The sequence below is a fragment of the Pteropus alecto genome, unplaced genomic scaffold (assembly GCF_000325575.1).
Source record: "Pteropus alecto unplaced genomic scaffold, ASM32557v1 scaffold182, whole genome shotgun sequence".
NCBI lineage: Eukaryota > Metazoa > Chordata > Mammalia > Chiroptera > Pteropodidae > Pteropus > Pteropus alecto.
Window position 1 is genome coordinate 2546940 of NW_006433946.1, and position 19512 is coordinate 2566451.

Sequence of the window (19512 nt, forward strand, 5' to 3'; positions counted from 1 at the left end):
AATTCTTAGGTTAAGTCCATGCACAACAATATAAATTACACTTATTTTTATACTATTTCTACTTCAGATGAATATATTGACTTTGTTCTGTGAATGAGGTATGAGCAACACTTTTGGGATGCCAATTGTTTGCTAATTAGGCATTATATAGTGTCTATTATGTATAAGATACTACGCTAGAGAGACAAAAGTGAATAATATGCTATACTTGTCTTTTAGTAGCTCATAGTTGAATGAAGGACTATGCAATGACACAATTGCAATATTCTGTAACACGTACAGTTCTCATTAATAACAAGGCTCAAAGAAAGAGATAATATGACACGGCTCTATATTTAGGGAAGCAGTAGAAGATGAAGTTTGAGAGATAGGATGAGGTTATCGCCATGGATGGTCTCATGGAGTTTAAATTTTACCCTGTAGACAATAGGGAGTTTAAATTTTACCCTGTAGACAATAGGGAGTCATTTGATGGTAATATATAGAAGAATGGTATATGATTATATTTGCCTTTTAGTAATGTCATGTTGTGTGGGGGATTCCTTAAGCAGAGAGTCATGTTAGAGGCTGCAGCAACCTCTAGTGGAAAATGATAGAGACCTGTACTAAGAAAGGAGCAAGTAAATAAATGCACAGGGAAAAATGAGTTTGAAAAATGTGGTTCAACAAGAATTAGAATGATGCCGAATTTCAGGCTTGCAAGTGAAAACTAGTGCCATTAATCAAGATCATGAATGCAAAAGGTGAAACTGATTTGGATGAAAGATAAGAAAAAATGCTTTGTGTTAGACAGTGAGGTACGCATGGAACATCTATGTAGAGTTAGGTGAAGCCAGCATATACTTTAGGGCAAATCTCAGGCATGGACAAAGCACTACAGGATTAGATGTAGAATGAATAAAAGAAGAAGGGTTATAGACTGGAGGAGCTCAATGTTTAAGGGGCAGGTCTGTATATGCAGCCTTCTGATGACTAAATTAAATTCAGTGACAATGCCTAGTAAAGCCAGAGAAATTGATGGCTAACATTATATCATCTTGTTATAAATCAGACTTTGATGAATGTTGAAAAAATTATTAAAAACTTTGAATTCTTATTAATACATAAAATGTTGATAGTGAGATCTACAAATGGTTAAGAGGCAAAGGCATTCTGTTGTGCAAATTTAAAGAGATTGACTTGTTATTTTACCCCAGTGTTATCCAAGAACACTTCAAAAGAATTGATAGACTTTTGGAAAAATTATGGAATCCCTACAGTCAAAGGCAATATTTTACATAAAATAGAGTGTATATAACTGTGCAGTTAGTATGGTATATGGAATTAATTTCAGCCTGACAGTGTATTCAGTCATGCCTAGTTGATACCCAGATCCATAAAAAGAACCTCAGGACAATCCCTACAAAGTGACTGGCATCCCATTTGAGACTTTTCTTAGAAGCTGGATACAAAACAAAACCATGATTGTGTTTGGGGGAGACAACTTGTTACATGGAGTTGTGTATAAGGAATCTTATAAAGATTAAAGAAAAATGAATCAGTACATTTTTTATTTTGTGATTAGTTTATGTCAAGTCACTCTAACTCTAATACAAAAAACATTTGAGCTGTTTTGTTCTCTTAAGTCTAGCTATATGGAGAAAATATAATAATAATAATGATAGACAAAATAAAACACTAGGCATATCAATGCAACAATATATGTGAAAGGACTTTGTAAACTTTATACTGTGACAATAATGAGTTTTCACCAGTGGAAAAATTTTAAATGTGGCTTGGCTTGTTGGGGCTTGTGAATGTGAAAGTAACAGTATTTTCAAAAGTATTCACTCATTCTACTCTTAGGGGTCATAATTCTCTAGCAACAGTTTCCCTTTAGGACCTGTAGTAAGCTCCTTGAGATCAGGGAATATCTCTAATATCCCTGTATTCCCAGTCACTAGCACACCACTTGTAAATTAATACATCTTTCTAAATGAATTAATAGAAACCATCTGACTGTTCTGTAAATTTCTGCTTTATTTCTGCTCTGTGAGTAAGAGTGAAAAAACTAAGATTAAGAAGGATTCATTTAATATTATTATCCATTCATTTTCTGAACACTCTCAAGAAACTTCAGTTAAACTAATAGTTTAAAATAATCCCAACTAAAAATTTTTAGCAAGTTTAATAAGTTGTAAATCAGGGCTAGGTATAGAAAGTTGGTAATCCATAGATGGATTTTGTTTGGCCCTCCCACTGTTGATATTTCTGAAGTTTAAAAATTATTATATATACATTTGTTACCAATGTTTATAATTCAATATAATTCACCTAAAATATATATCCTTCTCCTTTCTTCTTTTGAACCATAATGCTCTCTTTTGTTGTCGGAACATGTCTTGTTCACTTTCTCCTTTGAGTCTTTGATCTAGCTTTTCTCTCTGCCTGGAAAGTTTTTCTAAATATTGTTAACTCCATTACTGCCTTCGAGTCTTTATTCAAATGTCGCCTAGCCTTACCCAGACCACTATATGTAAAATTTCCCAACTATTCCCCACAATACACTCTCCCCCTGCTCCATACACTCCAAGCCTCTCTTACTCTGCTCTTTTTCTTTCTTTGCAAAGCAATTTTTGTTTTCTGATATTTTATGTGACTTACTTATTTTTATGTTTTTTTTTAATGTCTCCCCAATATATTGTAAGACACATGTGGGACAGGTGTGTTTTTGTTGTTGTTGTTGTTGTTTTTGTTTTGTTTTGTTTTTTTTAGTTTGCTTGCTAGTGTGTTTCATTTCAGGCAGTTAGTATAGTACCTAATAAATTAGGCTTATCAATACATATTTGTTGAATGACCTAAGGGAAAACCCAACATTTGACTCAAAGTATTGTCTTTTAACATTGGGATTACATTCATACTACATTCCCTTTATTGATTGGAACTTAGTGTCAACTGTTAATTTAAGCAAGGCACACATGGATTTCTCAGCCGCTACAGTCATCACCTTCCCAATTGTCTTCCCAATACCGAGACTTATATGCATTGGAATTTAATCTTCATATTTTCATTTTTTTCTTAGAGTTAAGAGAAAAGTTAATTATATATTTTATTCATATCTTTGCCAAAAGGGGCAAAATGGGACCAAGAAAGACCAAAAAAATTATATATTTACTAATAAAAGGGGGGCGAATTGATTTCTCTGTACCTGTGAAGTGAAGAATTTATCTATGTATTAAATGTATATCTTTCAATGCCTATCTGATTAATTAATTTGAATTTGTTGTGGCCTGTATAGAATAGACCAAACCAAGTATGCTCTGAAAGGCTGTTTATTAGCCGGCGGCTGTCCTGTACAAAGGAGCAGCCCCGAAATGCCAAGATACAAGGTTTTTTAGCCCTAAATCCCATTCTTCATTCTATCTTAAACACAAAAGTCTATTTCTCTCCTGTTCACTACTTGTCAACCCACTGGTCAGGTGTGCAAGTGAGGAGTACAGAAGCAGAAAGCTTGTTGTTAGAATGTTATGTTCCTATGGGTGATTGCCTATGTTCCCATGGGCAATTGCCAGTATTCTCATGGGCGATGGCCAAACAGTAATTTTCAGCTTATATACAATTGATTATTTTTCATGCCACGCAAGTAAGCAGGGTTGCACAGGCTAAAATTGGCAGTTAGCGTATGAGCTCATTGTTAAAAGTTTCATGATTAACAGAATGTAGTTAGGGTTCCAGAAACTAGGCCTAAGGTATAGACTTCCTTTGTCCAGTTTCGGGTTTTAATTATCCTTTAACCTTTTCATATTTCAGCAGGCTGTCACAAATTATCTTCCTGTTGCCTCACTTTTGAATGTCTGACTCTGCTATATATAGTCACACCTACATCCTTATTTAAAATGCAAAGAAGGACACTGAAATGTATATTAACAAAAAAGAAGATAAATATTGCAGAAGATCATTTTAATAGCAAGTACCTTAAGTAACTCAGAGTAGAAGTTAGTTATTTTACTGTGGAAGCTCATAACATTGTAAGTTACCAAGCCACACACAGATCATCCTCGATGATATTCATAGCCAGTGAAACTTCAGATGGCTGAGATGAAATCACTTTGGGCATAAGCTTGCATTTATATCTGGATATGTGAAGCAAACAGATGCCAATCAATTGGAGCCAAAATATTAGGCATGTCCCCTTAGCCACCAATGCAAATAACTTAATCTTGTGGTAGCAAAGTTTTATATTTTCTTTGAGGAATGGAAGCTGATAAAAGACCAGTAAGCAGAGAGATAAATAATTATTCATACTTTCTAGCAACAAAACTAATCAGATAATCTTTGACATTTTCTGAGTAATGCCATAACTCAAATGGGTGAAAGTATTAATTGCTGATTTAGTGTATCTGTTGAAAACAGGGCCACCAGTTACAAAAGTTTCTCTATTTTTGACTTTTGCATGAAGTGTTGTCTAGCTCTGTTTCAGTACCTCACACTGACATAAACAGTCTCTTGTTTTGTTATTATGGTGTAGTTTTCTAAAGTTCATGTGCTTTCCGCTACCTGTCTCTTTATTTAATTCACCTTCCCTTTGAATGTTTTTGAGTTTGCAACACTTTTATGCGATCATAATAATTTGAAAACAAAAGTTATGATTTATTGTATAGTATTATTTTACATGTAATATATAATCAATACTTTTTTAGATATTTGCATTATTGCATAACAAGCTTTATCAAAATGAAAAATTGGATGACTTAATTTTTTTATTAAATTACAATTATTAATTTAACAACATTAAACTCAGGATAAGATAGCTGAGCTAAGCGTTGCAATTTCAATTACAAAAATGCATGCTTATTCTTCATTTTGGAAGTCTGCCGAGTAGAGAATATATTAGGCAGTGAGTGCAACTAGACAAGTCATCAATTCAGCGATTTCTAGCTGGTCAGATATATCTTCAGGAAAATTTAACTTTTGTAAAACTTATTCTTGGTCTCTGTGTCATAGAGATCACACAGTTGTTTAAGTGAAAATCATAGTGAGAGGTATAGTCTAAAAGTCATTGAAATGTCTGTATCTGTCAATTTTAGTTTAAGTTCTACTACATGAGGATAATTAGTAAAGGCTTAGAAATCATTCATTTTCAAATATAAATGCTGGTGGAAAATTACCTTACTTACAAACCTAAATAGATTATGTCCTTTACTGGCAAACATCCAATTCATTGACTTTTGTTATGTTTCAATTAATTGCTTACATTTCTGTGTCAAATAGAATTTTAAAAGATGTTATAATCATTTTCTTACAATAGTGAACTGACCTGTTTTAAAACTGGAGGAGAAACAGGTATAATTAATACCTTGCATAAAGTAATAACTAGATACTGTATGAGTGATCCCACAACCTCCTTGAATCCTGCTTGGATTTTGATTAGCATCTGTTTAGGCTCCTGAAGACTACAGAGCCACCAGAGAATGGCTTCCAGAGAAAGTGAAGGATAAGCAATCCAGCTGTGTTTGAAAATGCAAAGATGAATACAAAGTAAAATAAGTAGCATATAGAGTTAGTTACTATTAGTATTCTGACAAACTTTTTTCTAGTTGCACATTTATACATAAATATCTATATATCTATATAGATATAGATAGGTATAGATATAGAGATAGAGATAGAGATGTATCACACATATGTCCTCTATGTTATGTGGATACTTTTCTATGTTCATAAATATTCATTGTAAATATAATAATAGCTAAATAGGTCCCATCACCTGGATCCATGGTGTTCTATAACTCAATTACCAATCCATATTTTTTGGAATTTAGGTGTTTTAAGTACTTCACTATAATAAATAATGGTCCAGAGATATATTTACATATACATCCTAGCACATTGGTCTGAATATTTTCTTAGAATACATTTTTAAAAATAGACTTACTGATAGAAGGTATTTAGTCATTTTTTAAAATATGTTTGGTACATATGGCCAAATTTCTTTCTAGAATGTTTATATCAATTTACATCACCACTCACAGTATATAAGAGTACCTGTATCAATGTTCCTCATCAATTTTCTCATTTAAAAATATAGTTTATCAATTCACAAATGAATACTGTCTCATTTGTTATTTTAATTGTATTCATTAATTAGTGGTGAGACTGAATCTTTTTTCATGTTCACTGACTACTTTATAGATGACTTGTGTATCCTTAGTCTCTGTATCTTTTTCTTCTAACGAGTTGTTTTTATGATTGATTTAAAAATCTCTGTATGTAATTATATTATTACTTTAACATACCAACATTTTTCTTGCAGTTTGTTGTTTTATAAGTTTAAGAAATATGTAATCAAATGTAATTTTTTTACTTCATGATTTCTTCCTTAATGTTATGATTAAAAAGGGCTTCCATATTTCAAGATCATATAAATCTTTATTTATATGTCCAGTCTGGTTCTTTTATGATTTTTTTTTTTAACACAGAACTCTAATCCATCTGGAATTAATTTGGGAGCAGGATGACAGTAGTCTACCTTTTCTTCTCAAATAGTTAAACCAGTTTTCACAACTTTTATTGAATAATCCATATTGAATCTTCTGGAGACTTCAGTCATCGAAAATGTATACTTACGCCTCAAAGGAACCCAACACCCCGGGGACCTCACCAGAGACAAATGCATGCATTAAATATCATACTGAGAAAAAGTATACATCTAGTCATAATTTCCCGTGTTTTTAAATCCAGCAAATTTTTGATCTCTGTTCTATTAGTTTATGGCACAAATATGTAGTTTAGTCTCAAAATATACTTTAAAAATGTAATGAACTTCAGGAGTTTCCAAGTGAGTTTACTGATTTTACATTTTATTCTGTTAATCTTTCTGCTTTAGTCTGTTTTAATATGGGTCAAAGAATGACGCTGATAGCTTTAAGATGCATTAAAACTATTTTGCTCAATATAGTCATATAGAATAGAAACTAAAAATAATTAGATACTTTAGGAGTATTAGATCAGAAATGCTTAACTACATGTGAAAACAACATTTTGCAAGTATAATCTTTCTCCTCAAAATCTAAGGCCACAATAATGCAAACAAACATAAAGGTCAAGAAATTGAACAAATACATAAGTAAGTAAGGAAAACTTTCCCTGACTCACTTTCATTTTCATACTTAGACTGTGAATGTCAATTAGCTCAATCAAATCTTGCTGATAATGTCAGCTGTCAGTCATTCCTAGGTAGTGATGCATGAAGTTTGTCAGCAGGCAATGGATTACTTGAGTGATGAATGAAATAATGAGGGCACAGGAGCCTGAACAAAATTTTTTCATTTCTGGTCATTTCCTCTTCATATGGAAATTTAAGACAAGGAGACAAAAACAACATTAAAATTTGTTTTAATGTGTTTATTTTATGTAGCGTCTATCTTAAAACATTCATCTGTTAACCTTGTATTTTACAAAACTTAATGTAAATGACCACGATTAATCAACATCATTTCCCAGCTGTGTTGGTCAGTATAAACAGTATTAGCCACTGCAAGTGGTAAGCCCCAAATCCCATGTGCTTTCACACCAAAGGTTTATTCTTAACCTGTGGGTAGTGTGACTCCTCTGTGTGCCTCTCTTTCATTTAGTGACTCAGGGATATGGGCAGCCATCTTGAGCTACACCATCCAGGACATGGTTCTTTAAAGTCATCACAGTAGAGGAAGAGAAATGGTGAACAATATTGGGAGGTTTAAAGGTTAGGACTGGAAGTTGCTTGCATTATTTCTACTCATATCCTGTTCCTAGAACCCAATCACTTTAACTCAATTTAACTGCAGGGAGTCTGGGAAACATAGAAGAACTCTTAACAGTGTCTGCTACACCTGCAAAACTTGTTTTATTTAGAATAGTCATTTAAATCTAGGTTTTTAACTATATCATATCTAGTTAAACCATAGTTTGAAAATACTAGCTGCAACTTGACAGCATTTAATATATGCAGGGCTAGTTTCCTTACATACATTACTTATTTGAAAACTTAAGTAAGAACAATAGCTACAAATTAGTAAAATATTCAAATGGTAAATAAGGTAGAATATAAAAAGTAATAAGTTCTCTTCCCTTCAGTCTGATCTACTATAGCCACTGATGACCACTGTTAAGATTTCTCTCTTAATAAAAATGCAATATGTATATGTGTGTTATATATATAATCAACTCATATTTTATTTAATATAATATATACATATATATATAATATATATGATATATAATATGTATATGCATTTACCTGTATAGAATTCAGGATAGTAGTCAAAATATTTAACAACTATTATAGCATGGGCACTGACCAATCAGAGTATATGATAGATGTAATCAGAGTATGTGCTAGATATCTGATGGGAGGAAGGTCATGGGAGTGCCATGAATTACCTTAATTAGGGCACAATGGTGAATAACTCAGGGGCCAAAGGTGGCACCCAAAGAAGAGACCAAGGTAGTAGGGGTAGGAGGAGCGTAGAGGATGTGCTCAGCTGTTTTCCAAGTAGTATGTGCATCTTTTGGTATTTTAGCAACCAACCAGAGCACACTGGTGAACTAGAGTTATATCAGCCTTGCATATACCTCATTCTATTTAATGTAGTATACAAGAGTAGTAGTATAATTTAAAAAAATCAATATACTGATGCACTATTAGATAGATTATAATATTTAATATAAAAAGCAGATTAAAAATTAATGATAATTTTATCTACTTTATTCTAATAGTTTTATTGCTTATTTCTTTACCTTAACATCTTCTGCATATTTCTACTCTAACTTTTTTCTCATTGATGTGGTTTTTCATTTATGTTGTTCCATCATGAGACTGTGAGTCTTTGGAATGGAAGGAGTGTATTCTCATTATATTTGTGGTCTTATACTACCATGACTAACACATAGTAGACATTTAAGTGTTCAGTAAATACCTGAGTGAATAATTGTGAACTTCAGGTGCTAAATTAGTCTGGGTAATTCTCATGGACATTAGTTCAGTGGAAAACAAAGAACGAGATAGAGAAGCAGACACAAATCAAACGGCATGGATATAAGGTCTGGGAGAAACCTGGGTACCTAAAAGACTCAGTGGGAAGGAGGCCAAATAAATAGTTGGCTTCCCAATCAGGATAGATACAGGAGATGCCTAACTGATATATCACTGAAGTAGAGAGAAGGGTACCCATCATGCCTTTCATTCTTTGAATATAAGAAGCAAGACTATATTTAATCCCAACTGGCCAGTGAAACAAGAACTTTTATTAATTATCCTAGAATAGAGATAGCCATCAGTCAACTTGCTCTGAGACTGAAAATCTAACAAATTATATTATACTAAAGTCTGCTTCAATCAATACCCCTGGAGAATATTAAATCTGATATTTGATTAAAATAGAATATTTTATAAATAGAGTATGAAGTAACTCATAATGAATTTACTACCTGGTTGAAATTAACACGTGCCACTAGTTGCATCAATAATAAAAATATGCATAGAAATAGCTAACATTTATTAAGGGTTTATTAGATGCCAAGCATATGATGAATGCTTTATAGAGATTATCTCGCTTAATCCTCACATATGATTTTGGTTGTGGTTTACAGATGGAAAAAATACAGCTTAGAAAGTTTGTTAAACAGCTTGACTAAATTCACATACTAGTATGCAGTGGAGCTGAATCACTAGGGAAAACCAGGATTTTCATTCCTGACTTCTGTTTCATATGAAAAGCTTTAAAAGAAATACCGACGCCAGAGCCTCACCCTCAGAAATGATTACTTAATTGGTCTAGGGTAAGACCCAGTGGTATTGGTATTTTTTAAAAGTTGCCTGGTGATTTCAATGTGTAGTCAGTTGAAAACCATTGATCTATCATAGCGTATTATTGAGAGCTTAGCTTTGCCCTCCAATTCTAATGGTTATGTACCTTGAAAGAATTGCTTTAAGATTTATGTTACTTCTTCTGTTCTCTATGCATTTTCCTTATTTATGTATACCATATTTTACCTCACTGATCCAGCATGCCCATTTATTGGCTATTGTCTCCTGCAGTGTTTCAGTATATAGGCTGGGTGATATAAGGGGTCTTATGTTTTGCCTCTGCAAGTACATCTATATTTAGATAAGATTGCTGTTACTAGGCCTTTGCTGCTCTTGTAAATCACCTTTTAAATAGTTGTTCATTTATTATTATATTTTTCTATATTCTTCGAAGCTACACTAAATAGATTGTAGTTGATTAGGTTTTTATTAAACCTAGTTAATTAGGTTTTATTAATGCTTCGCTATATTAGTTTTATACTATGATTGGTGCTTATGGAAATTGTTGTAGATAATACATTTCTGGTTCTAGATATTTTCATATAATCAAAAATTATATAAGACTGGATTCTAATTCATGTTAATATGTTTTCCAACATAATAATCTACTCTCCTTCCATTTCCAACCCAAGCTACATTATTAAAATGAAGTACCATCATAATAGAAAAATGGACAAAAGGCGTAAATATGAAGTTTAGGAAAAAATGGAGTATAAAAAGAAATAAGAAATTCAAAAATAGTTTAACCTAATCAAGTAATTCAAGAAATGTAAATGAAATACAGTTTTATATATGAATCAGCCACAATTTTTCCATAGCATTCTTACCTTACAGTTATAATTTACATGTTTATTATTTTTTTTGTCCATGGTCTAATCTTAGCTAGTATGCAAGCTCCACAAGGGAGAGAATTTTGTCTGTCTTGTTTAGTGATATTTTGTAAGAGCTGAAACCAGTGCCTATCATAAAATAGACACCCAATAATAAGCATTAGTCAAATAATACTGAACAAATTATTTAAAATATGAGTGTGTGTGTGTGGTGGGGTAAGTCTCATGCCTGCCTATGCACACTATTAAGAAAGATGTAGTGAATTGCACATAGTTCTATATGACTGGCCGGAGTAGAAATCCATATGACATTTCTGAAGAGCAACTTGTGAAGAAGTATCATGTTTTTTTGTTAAATATTTATTTTATTTGAATTATTATTTATTTACACTCCTAGAACTTTGCTTTAAGGATGTAATCAGTGAAGAGCAGACTTATAGACAGAAAACTGTTCATAGCTTCGATAATCATAAGGGAAACAAAAATGAACATTCAATAAAATATGGCATTTACCATTCTTTCAAAGCAAAGTAAATAATGTGAAAATGCAGTGATACAATATTAAGTGAAAACTGGAGAGTGGATCTCAATAGAGCACAATCTCAATTTTGTATAATCAAGGAAAGATGCAGACAAATGATTAAACTAAAGTAATTACATCTGGATGGTGAGAATAAGACTGCTTTTAATATTTTTCTTTGTGGTATTATGAAATGCATGAAATTTCTATATAAAAATATATTACTTTGGTAATCGAAAAAATACTTTATTTATGAAAACTGGCTTTATCATTTTTCAGCTCTGAGGATATATTAAAGAACCTATTTTAATGTGATCTCCATGAGGGCAAGACTTTTTATTTGCTTTGTTCATTGGTGGATTCCCCATGCCTAGAATAATGTTTGGATAAAGTGCCACTTGTAAATATTTTTTGAATAAATGAATGAGTGCACAAATGAATGCTATGCCTCCCTCTCTAAAGACTGTTTTAAAGCATTAAATGTAAGGGGACTAATTATTTCCTTTTTTTGTGGAGTTGAGCAATTAATCCATCCATCACTGAGTGTTAATTAAGTGTCTATTTATAGCACGTCTTCTTTCCACTGAGGAGAGACTCCTTTCTCATGGACCGAAAAATGATCTTTGATCTCTAGTTAGAGTTTGCTTGGTGAGGAAGGCATTGAGCAGCATAACACAAGTGGATTCTAATATATGTGAGTTAAAATGGTTATGACAGAAATATTTTACCTTCAGTGGTCCCTTTAAATTAGCCCTGTGTCCTCAGATTTAAAAGAAGAAAACCATAATCAATTAGCAAATATTTTCTTACCCAATGAAAAAGTTTTTAGTTTACCATTATAGAGAACAAATGGAGTATAAGGATGATTGCACGTTTTGTTGACATTATTGTTGGAATGGAAACTTACCAAAAAAAGGATACTTGAATAATAGAAGGAAACAGTATATTGTGCTTCACTGTAATTCAATAAGAGTGTTTTCAAATAGTTTTTATTAATAGCATGCAGTTTAGACTTATGCAAATAGACATGTGCCTTATTTAAAATTTTATTTTTTTTGCATATTTTCTGAAAAATAAAATAGGAAATGAAGGACTTAAGGTCAGTCCTGAGGGAATATAATAGTAATGTTTATGTTGTAATTAAATATTAAATAAGACAATATCAAGTGTACAGTGATTTGGCTATTTTATACACAGCTCTTGCTTTATTTTTTCCTCTAGGATTCAGAATTTCCCACAGATATGAAATCAAATCCAAACCTGTACTTATGTAAAGAAAATAATTGTCCAGCAAAACTTGACTACAAGCTGAACAGCATATTTAGACTTCATGAACTTCCAGTGAGCTGGTAGGATTCTTGATGTTTTATTAATGCCTTTGAGATTTTATTGTCATGTCTAAATTGAGGTGCTCTTGTAGCCATTCGTGGTCATAGTGGATTGCTCTTAGCCTGTTTGCAAATTGCTTATCATAGTAGTGAAAGAATCTGCTTCTAGCTGCTGCAAAAATCTTAAAAATAATTGGTTTAGGCCATTGGTGGCAGTACAGACTAAGTAGTCTATTGTGCATATCTATTGTAGAGGTTGCTCTTCTGGCTTAAAATAAAGCACAAATAATTTTTGAGAGGTTCATAGGATTTGTTTTAAAGATGGGATCTCAGAAATTATACATTTTATTTAGTTAGTTAAAATTTTGCCAACATATATATTTTTCTCATTAACGAATCATTAGTTTTGTTTTGAGGACCATAGTTTCATGAACCATAATCACATTGGCTTAAAGACAAAACATTATTAGAAAGCATTATTTTATGAATTTTCATATTTATATTTATAGGAAACATTTTAAATTTTATAAAATTTATACCATTATTCAGAGTTTTTGAGAAAAATATTTCTGTGGAAACTCTGTAAAAGTACATTCTATTTTATAGTTCTGTGGTACGTTAAAATTTTGTTAAGTGGTCAGCTTTTGTAGATTATCATGGATATCATTTTGATTATGGCTTAGATAAGTAATGCTATTTTCTTGTATTTGTCCCAAGTTTATGTCATCAATCTTCAAGAAATGTAAGATTTATACAAAAAAAATGTATGGTAAACATGGTGTAATTGCTTCTGTTATACTTAATGAAGATAAAAGTGTCAGAATAGGATGTTATCCAACTGTAATAAGTTACATGTATTTACCTATGGTAATTTTTTTTTTCTTTTTCGCATTTGCAGTTTCCTCTGCTCTTGATGACTATATGTGTAATCTGCTTCCTAAACCTGATTTGATTATTTCCATGTAGCAAGAATGTTGTCTGTGGTACCGTACTTAGTTAAGAGCACAGCAGATATTTATCTGGTGACCAAAACCAGTAGGTTAATGAATTGAAAAGTTCTATTAGTAAAGGGGATGATGAAAATGAATATATTCATACTTTAAGTATTCTATTGCTACTTAAAACAGTGCATTTGCATTCACATGCCAGTCTTTTGATATAAGGCCATAGTTTTTTCTTTAAGTGACTGTTGATTAGAATTCTGCACCATGCTTCTTGCATAAACCATACCAGTAATGGCTCATCTACAATTTCAATTTTGTGGGTTCTGTAATCTGAAACAAGAACTTCAGACACTCAGAAGACGATCTTCCATATCTCTCCATAGCATTAATTTAATTTTTATGAACAGTGATTTTTCTTGTCACACTCCTATTTCATCATTTTGACTAATCTTTAATTATATTACAGTAGCAAATACAACTGGCCTATAAAAAGATTTAGGAACCATTTCCTTTGACTCTTTGTAATCCTGGACCTTGGCTGGAGGGAGTAGCTTGTGCTGGTCTGAGAGCTCTGAGCAGTTGGGAGGCAGTGAGCACAGCTAGTACATTTTACAGAGAAAATGGGAAAGGTTAGTCAATCTAACAGTTAAGTGTAAGTTAAGGGAAAAGCTTCTATTAAATGGAAATGAGAAGACAAACAAGGAAACATGTAACTCTCAGTCAAAGGCAAAATCTGGATTTTAGCTTAATTTATCTCCAGCCTTTGGAAAGACAGCCGCCCTGATAACTACTGCTGCAACCCAGGGAATAATTTCTCTGTCATAATCTCACTACCATTAGAAGAGAAGGCTCTAGTATTGTGAGGTAGGCAGTAAAAAAAAAAGAATCACTAATAGAAAGAATAAATACTAATCTTTTAGAGTAACATACTTCTAAGGAAGATTAAGTTGTGATTTGGGACAACTTGTTTACTTGGGTCTTTTTTCTTGTCTTCTTTATTTCTAGTTGGTCTCAGTTTCTGCTTCCTTATACTGCTGTTTTTTTCTGTGTCATGTATTTATTTCTCTCTAAACTATTTCATTCTGCTTTCTCTATACTCTCATTCTATACTACCAACGCTTAACTAGACATTATGTAAAATTTAATTGTAAATTTTTAGTGTCTCAAATAATTTCATATTCTCTATTAATTTTTTAAATTAATTAATTTATTTTTATGGTGACATTAGTTAATGAAATCCAGTAAATTTCAGCTGTAAACTTTAACAGTAAGGCATATATATATTTCCATTGTGTATTCACCTCCAATAGTTAGATTTCTTTCTGTCACCACATATTTGACCCCTTAAATGAACAGGACAAACAGAGACCTATTCTTAATTTTAAAACCAAATCACTCACTCCTCCCCCCCCACATACACACAAAGACATTTCATACTTTATAGGTCTTTAATATAATTTTCATCGACTAAAATATGTTTCTTCAAGGAATTAAAAAAAAGTTTTTGTTTTGTAATGACTGTGAATTATTTATTTATTTTTGTTTGTTAATTACCATCCGCGGAAATAAAGTTCTCTTATAGTATATAGATACGTTTCTTAACTTCATCAACATAACAATATTAATGGTATTGGTAATGAAAGATATCAGTAATAACAATAGCCCATGTCTATAAATGCCAGGATTTGGCTGCTTTACACATATTATCTCTGACCTTTGTATTTCTGTAAGGCAGTTCTTATTGTCCCCATTTCTCTCTCTCTCTCTCTGCTCCCACCCAATCTCCCACTTCCTTCCTCTCTTTCTTTCTCTCTCACACACATACACACACTTACTCACTTACACACATAAATGAGAAGTCTTGAGAATTACAGAGAGAGAATTTGTATCAGGTTCAGTTAACTCAAAAGCAAACTATAAAACAGTTAATAAGCCACACATTATTTTAAAGCAAAATACCAAGGAAATAGTCTCTGTTTTTACAATTGGGCATATCCTTTGTCAGTAATGTGCAATTATATGACCTATGAGTTTAGCCAAATTACTTTTTTTCCCCTGACAAGCATGGCCTAGGAAAATTGCTTTAAATTTAACTATTAATATAATTAATTAAATTTAAGTGCAGAATTTATAAATTACATGTTTTCTCTGGAAAAACAGATTTATTAAAACATATTTTTACTGTGTTTTCTAACAAGATTATAATAAAATAAATGAATATTAAATTTCAGATCATTAAAAAATTCTTAATATCTTACTAATTTGCATTTTCATAGAATGTAATGTTACAGATCAAAGAATCAGAAAGGTTTTAAATCAGGTTAGTTAAGAGAGGTTTAACTTCTGATTTAGGTAGATGTCATTCTTCTACTTATCCATCAGTTTGTATTCTGCAATAACTCTTATTAATCTAAAAAATAAATTCTTTCTTGACCAGACAACCCCCCACCAAAACTATGCTATTTCCTCAGAACCTGCCCCGCTCACTTTCACTAAAAAAATTTGGCAGAAGTGCTGCCCGAACTGACAGCCGCCACCTGCTCTTCCCCTTCTCCCCTCCAGTGGAGTTCCCTTGCTCTGTTCCGAAACTGTTCTTGTCAGTCATTTGCCACTTCTGTGCCCACCACCCGTGGTCCTTACCTGTTCTCATTTTCTTCACTTCTCAGCTTCAGTCAGTACAACCAAGCACCCCTCTTTTCCTTTCCCAACTCCCATCATTTGTATGGTCCTGGTCTTAACTGCTGACTTCCGGGCTGTCCTGCTTAGTGTCTTCAGAGGTCTGCACGTCTTCTGGCATACTTCTGCTCGGAGATGGCCTATGGGCTCAGCCTCACAGCTTCATCTTCTCACACTCTACACTTTCTCAAGTAGCCTCTTCCATTCTCGGGCTTTAAATACTCTTCATATGTCGATAATTCTCATGGTGGCATTCATGTCACTGACATCTCCCCTGATGTCTTAAATACCTAATGGGCTTCTCCAAACCACCATGTCAGAAAAAAACTCTGTTCTCCCAGAAAACCAGGTCTTCTAATCTTTTCTATTTTTGCAAAAGGAAAATGTGAACTTATGTGAATTTATTCAACTTAAAACACCAGGCGTCATTTTGATCCCTTATTCTTTTATCCCACAATTCCCACCATTAAATCTACCAATAAGTCTGATAGGTCTGCCTCCAGAATATGTTAACACTTTTCCACTTCCCTCAATGTTACTACGGCCATCTCTCATACTATTACAAAAGCCTACTAATTCACTCACTTTATCCCTCAATAATTCACTCACTTCACAGTAGTCAAAGGGATCTTTTTGAAAATATAAATTGGATTATAACATTTCCTGCTTTGAATACAATAATGTCTTCCCCTTGTTTTAAAATAAAATCCAAACTTTTTACTGCAGCCTCCCAGGCTCTGCAAGTTGAGACTGCTGCCTATCTGTCTTGGCACTGGACACATGCTCTTCTCTCTTCCGTTGCTCTGTACCCTCAGCTACCCTCGTCTTCTGACTTTTCTGCAAACATGACATGCTTATTCCTGCCCAGGTCTTTATACTAGCTCTTCCCTCCGCTGTGTTGTTACTTCTCCAATTTTTGCATGCCTGGCTTATTCTTATCTCTAATATCTCAGCTCAAATGTCACCTCCTTAGAGAAGCAGTTGCTATAAAATGTAACCAGTATTTTACTCCCCATTCTTTAAGTCACTTTCAGTCCCATCATGCTCCTTTATTTCTGCCATGATTCTCAGTAGGCATACAGCAGACATTTTAAAGTATTTCATAAGAATAAAAAAGATAAAATGAAATGTTAGTATTTTCCCAGTTTATATGTGGCAGAGACTGTCTAGATGCTAACCCATCTGGTTTCCTCTTCCCTGGGCCCATTAGAAGATTGTATCTCCCAGCCTTCCGAAGTGAATTAAGGTGAGTGACTAATTCTGACCTTTTCCAGGACTAACTCCTAAGACTTCCATTGGGATTCTTTGCTCTCTTTGTCTTCATCCTCATACCTGGAATCAAAGGCCCTGGAAAGGGATGAGCCACATGTTAAAGGAGCATAGATCCCAGTGTCATGTGTTGGCTTGGAGAGTTCTCCAACCTTCATCAAGCTTTGCCCAAGGTACTGTTTTAATTGCCCTGACTAATGCACTATATTTTTGTGAAAATAAATGTTAGGCTATATAAGATGAATTTTTTTTTTAAAAGAAAGACTGAAGTTACTTTCACATTCAGTCATTCATTCAACAAAATATCATTGAGTATTTATCAGGCACTATTCTGGGCAATAAACTAAATACACAGTAATCTTTTCCCAAGGAGCTTATATTTGTTATAGAGAACGGGTAATAAACCAATGATGAACACATATGTGCTCTAGTATGTTTGATGATTGTAAGTTCTGTAGGGCAACATAAAGCAGGTTTAAAGAGAGTGGCCAGGGCTGTTTTGAGGTGACATGTAATGCAAACCTTCTGAAGAAGGTAAGAAAGTGAGACATGCAGATAACTAAGGAAGAGAGTCAGGGGGAACAGCAAATCCAAAGCCCTTGAAGTGGGAACATGCCCAGACTTTTTCCACAAGTAGTCCAGAATCAACACCATAAGTGAACTTGGAGAAGGAAGGAAAACTGAAGTTAGGCACTTTTGGACCAGAACGGGTAGGATTTAGGGCCTTATAGATTATAGTACAGAGGACTTTGAATTTTATTCTCAGAATTTTGGTAACCTATTAGATTTTGAGAAGAACAATGCGATTTGATTTATATAACAACAAGATTGTCTTGACTGCTGTGTGGAGATTAGACTGTACTAGGGGTTAAAGGTAAAAGCTAGCAGAACAGTTATTAATTATTTCAATAATCTAAGGAGTTATAAAGATTTTGGGGGCTAGGATGACAGTGGTATAGAGGCTATGTGGTCAGATTTTTACTTTTTGATGAGGGAGACAAGATTTTCTGATAAGCTGGATATATATGTATTGTGGGGAGAGTGAGAGAGAAAGAGAGAGAAAGAGAGAGAGAGAGAGAGAGAAAAAGAGAGAGAGAGAGAGAGAAAGAGAGAAATAGGAGTTAAGGATAATTCCAGGGTTTTTCATCAGAACAAATGAGAATAGATCATTCATTAATTTTTATGGAAAAGACTAAAGGAGGGGCATGTTTGGCACTCGGGGTTGGGTGCATTAAGTTTGGGAGGCCTAGTGGACTTGGATCTGGATGGGACCACTTACACTGTGCTGTGAACACATTTCACGTGTGTGTGCCACCAGGCAAGTACTTAGGTTCTTGTCTGTACTATCCCATGCACTTCCATAGAAGCAGACACCAGAAACAAAGAAAAAATGACTGAGTAGCTTTTAATGGAAAAAAAAAAAAAAGGACATTATTGAAGTATAATTTTTTACCATTAGGTTAATGGAAAGCATATTGTTTTGGCTATAAATTCTATATGTTTTCAAGAAATCACTGATTATATTTTAAAATGTGAGTTTTCAAATTAAATATTAAATTCTTTTTCTAAATTCAAAAAATTTAACTAGAAATTTAACTGGTATTTTATAATGCATATTGATAATAAACTTAAATTGTGTTGTAATTTTTGTGTTGTTTATATTTCTCAAACAAGCAACATATTAGAACAAAGTGTATATTTAAATTTTGAATTATCAAAGGTAAAGAACTTAGAACTTCTTTTAATTTAATTTATTTTTTTAAATTAGTTTCAAGTATACAGTATATTGGTTAGACATCTATATAGTTAGTAAAATGATCCCCCAATTGCTCCCTCCCTCCCCTGACCCTCGACCTAGCCATTGTATTAATGCTAACTGCATTCCTTATGCAGTGCTTCCCATCCCCGTGACCATCCATCAGCTACTAATTTGTACTTCTTTAACCCTTCACCCCATTCTCACAGCCCTCCACACCCCCCTCCCCTCTGTCCGTCACCAAATTGTCCACTCTATTTGTGAGTCTCTTTTTGATTAGTTTGTTCTTTTTATTCCTTAAATTCTACATATAAGTGAAATCATATAGTGTTTATCTTTCTCTGTCTGACTTAAATACCTTCT

At 33.2% G+C, this 19512-nt stretch overlaps 1 protein-coding gene across 1 annotated transcript in view; it reads left to right on the forward strand.

Moving 5' to 3' along the window:
* The window catches only part of SPAG16 (sperm associated antigen 16), a 704011-nt gene that overhangs the window by 87117 nt on the left and 597382 nt on the right, over positions 1–19512 (forward strand). The window contains exon 10 of the mRNA XM_006908498.3: positions 12398–12525. Within this exon, the coding sequence (XP_006908560.1) occupies positions 12398–12525 (128 nt within the window). The remainder of the gene's footprint in view (positions 1–12397; positions 12526–19512) is intronic.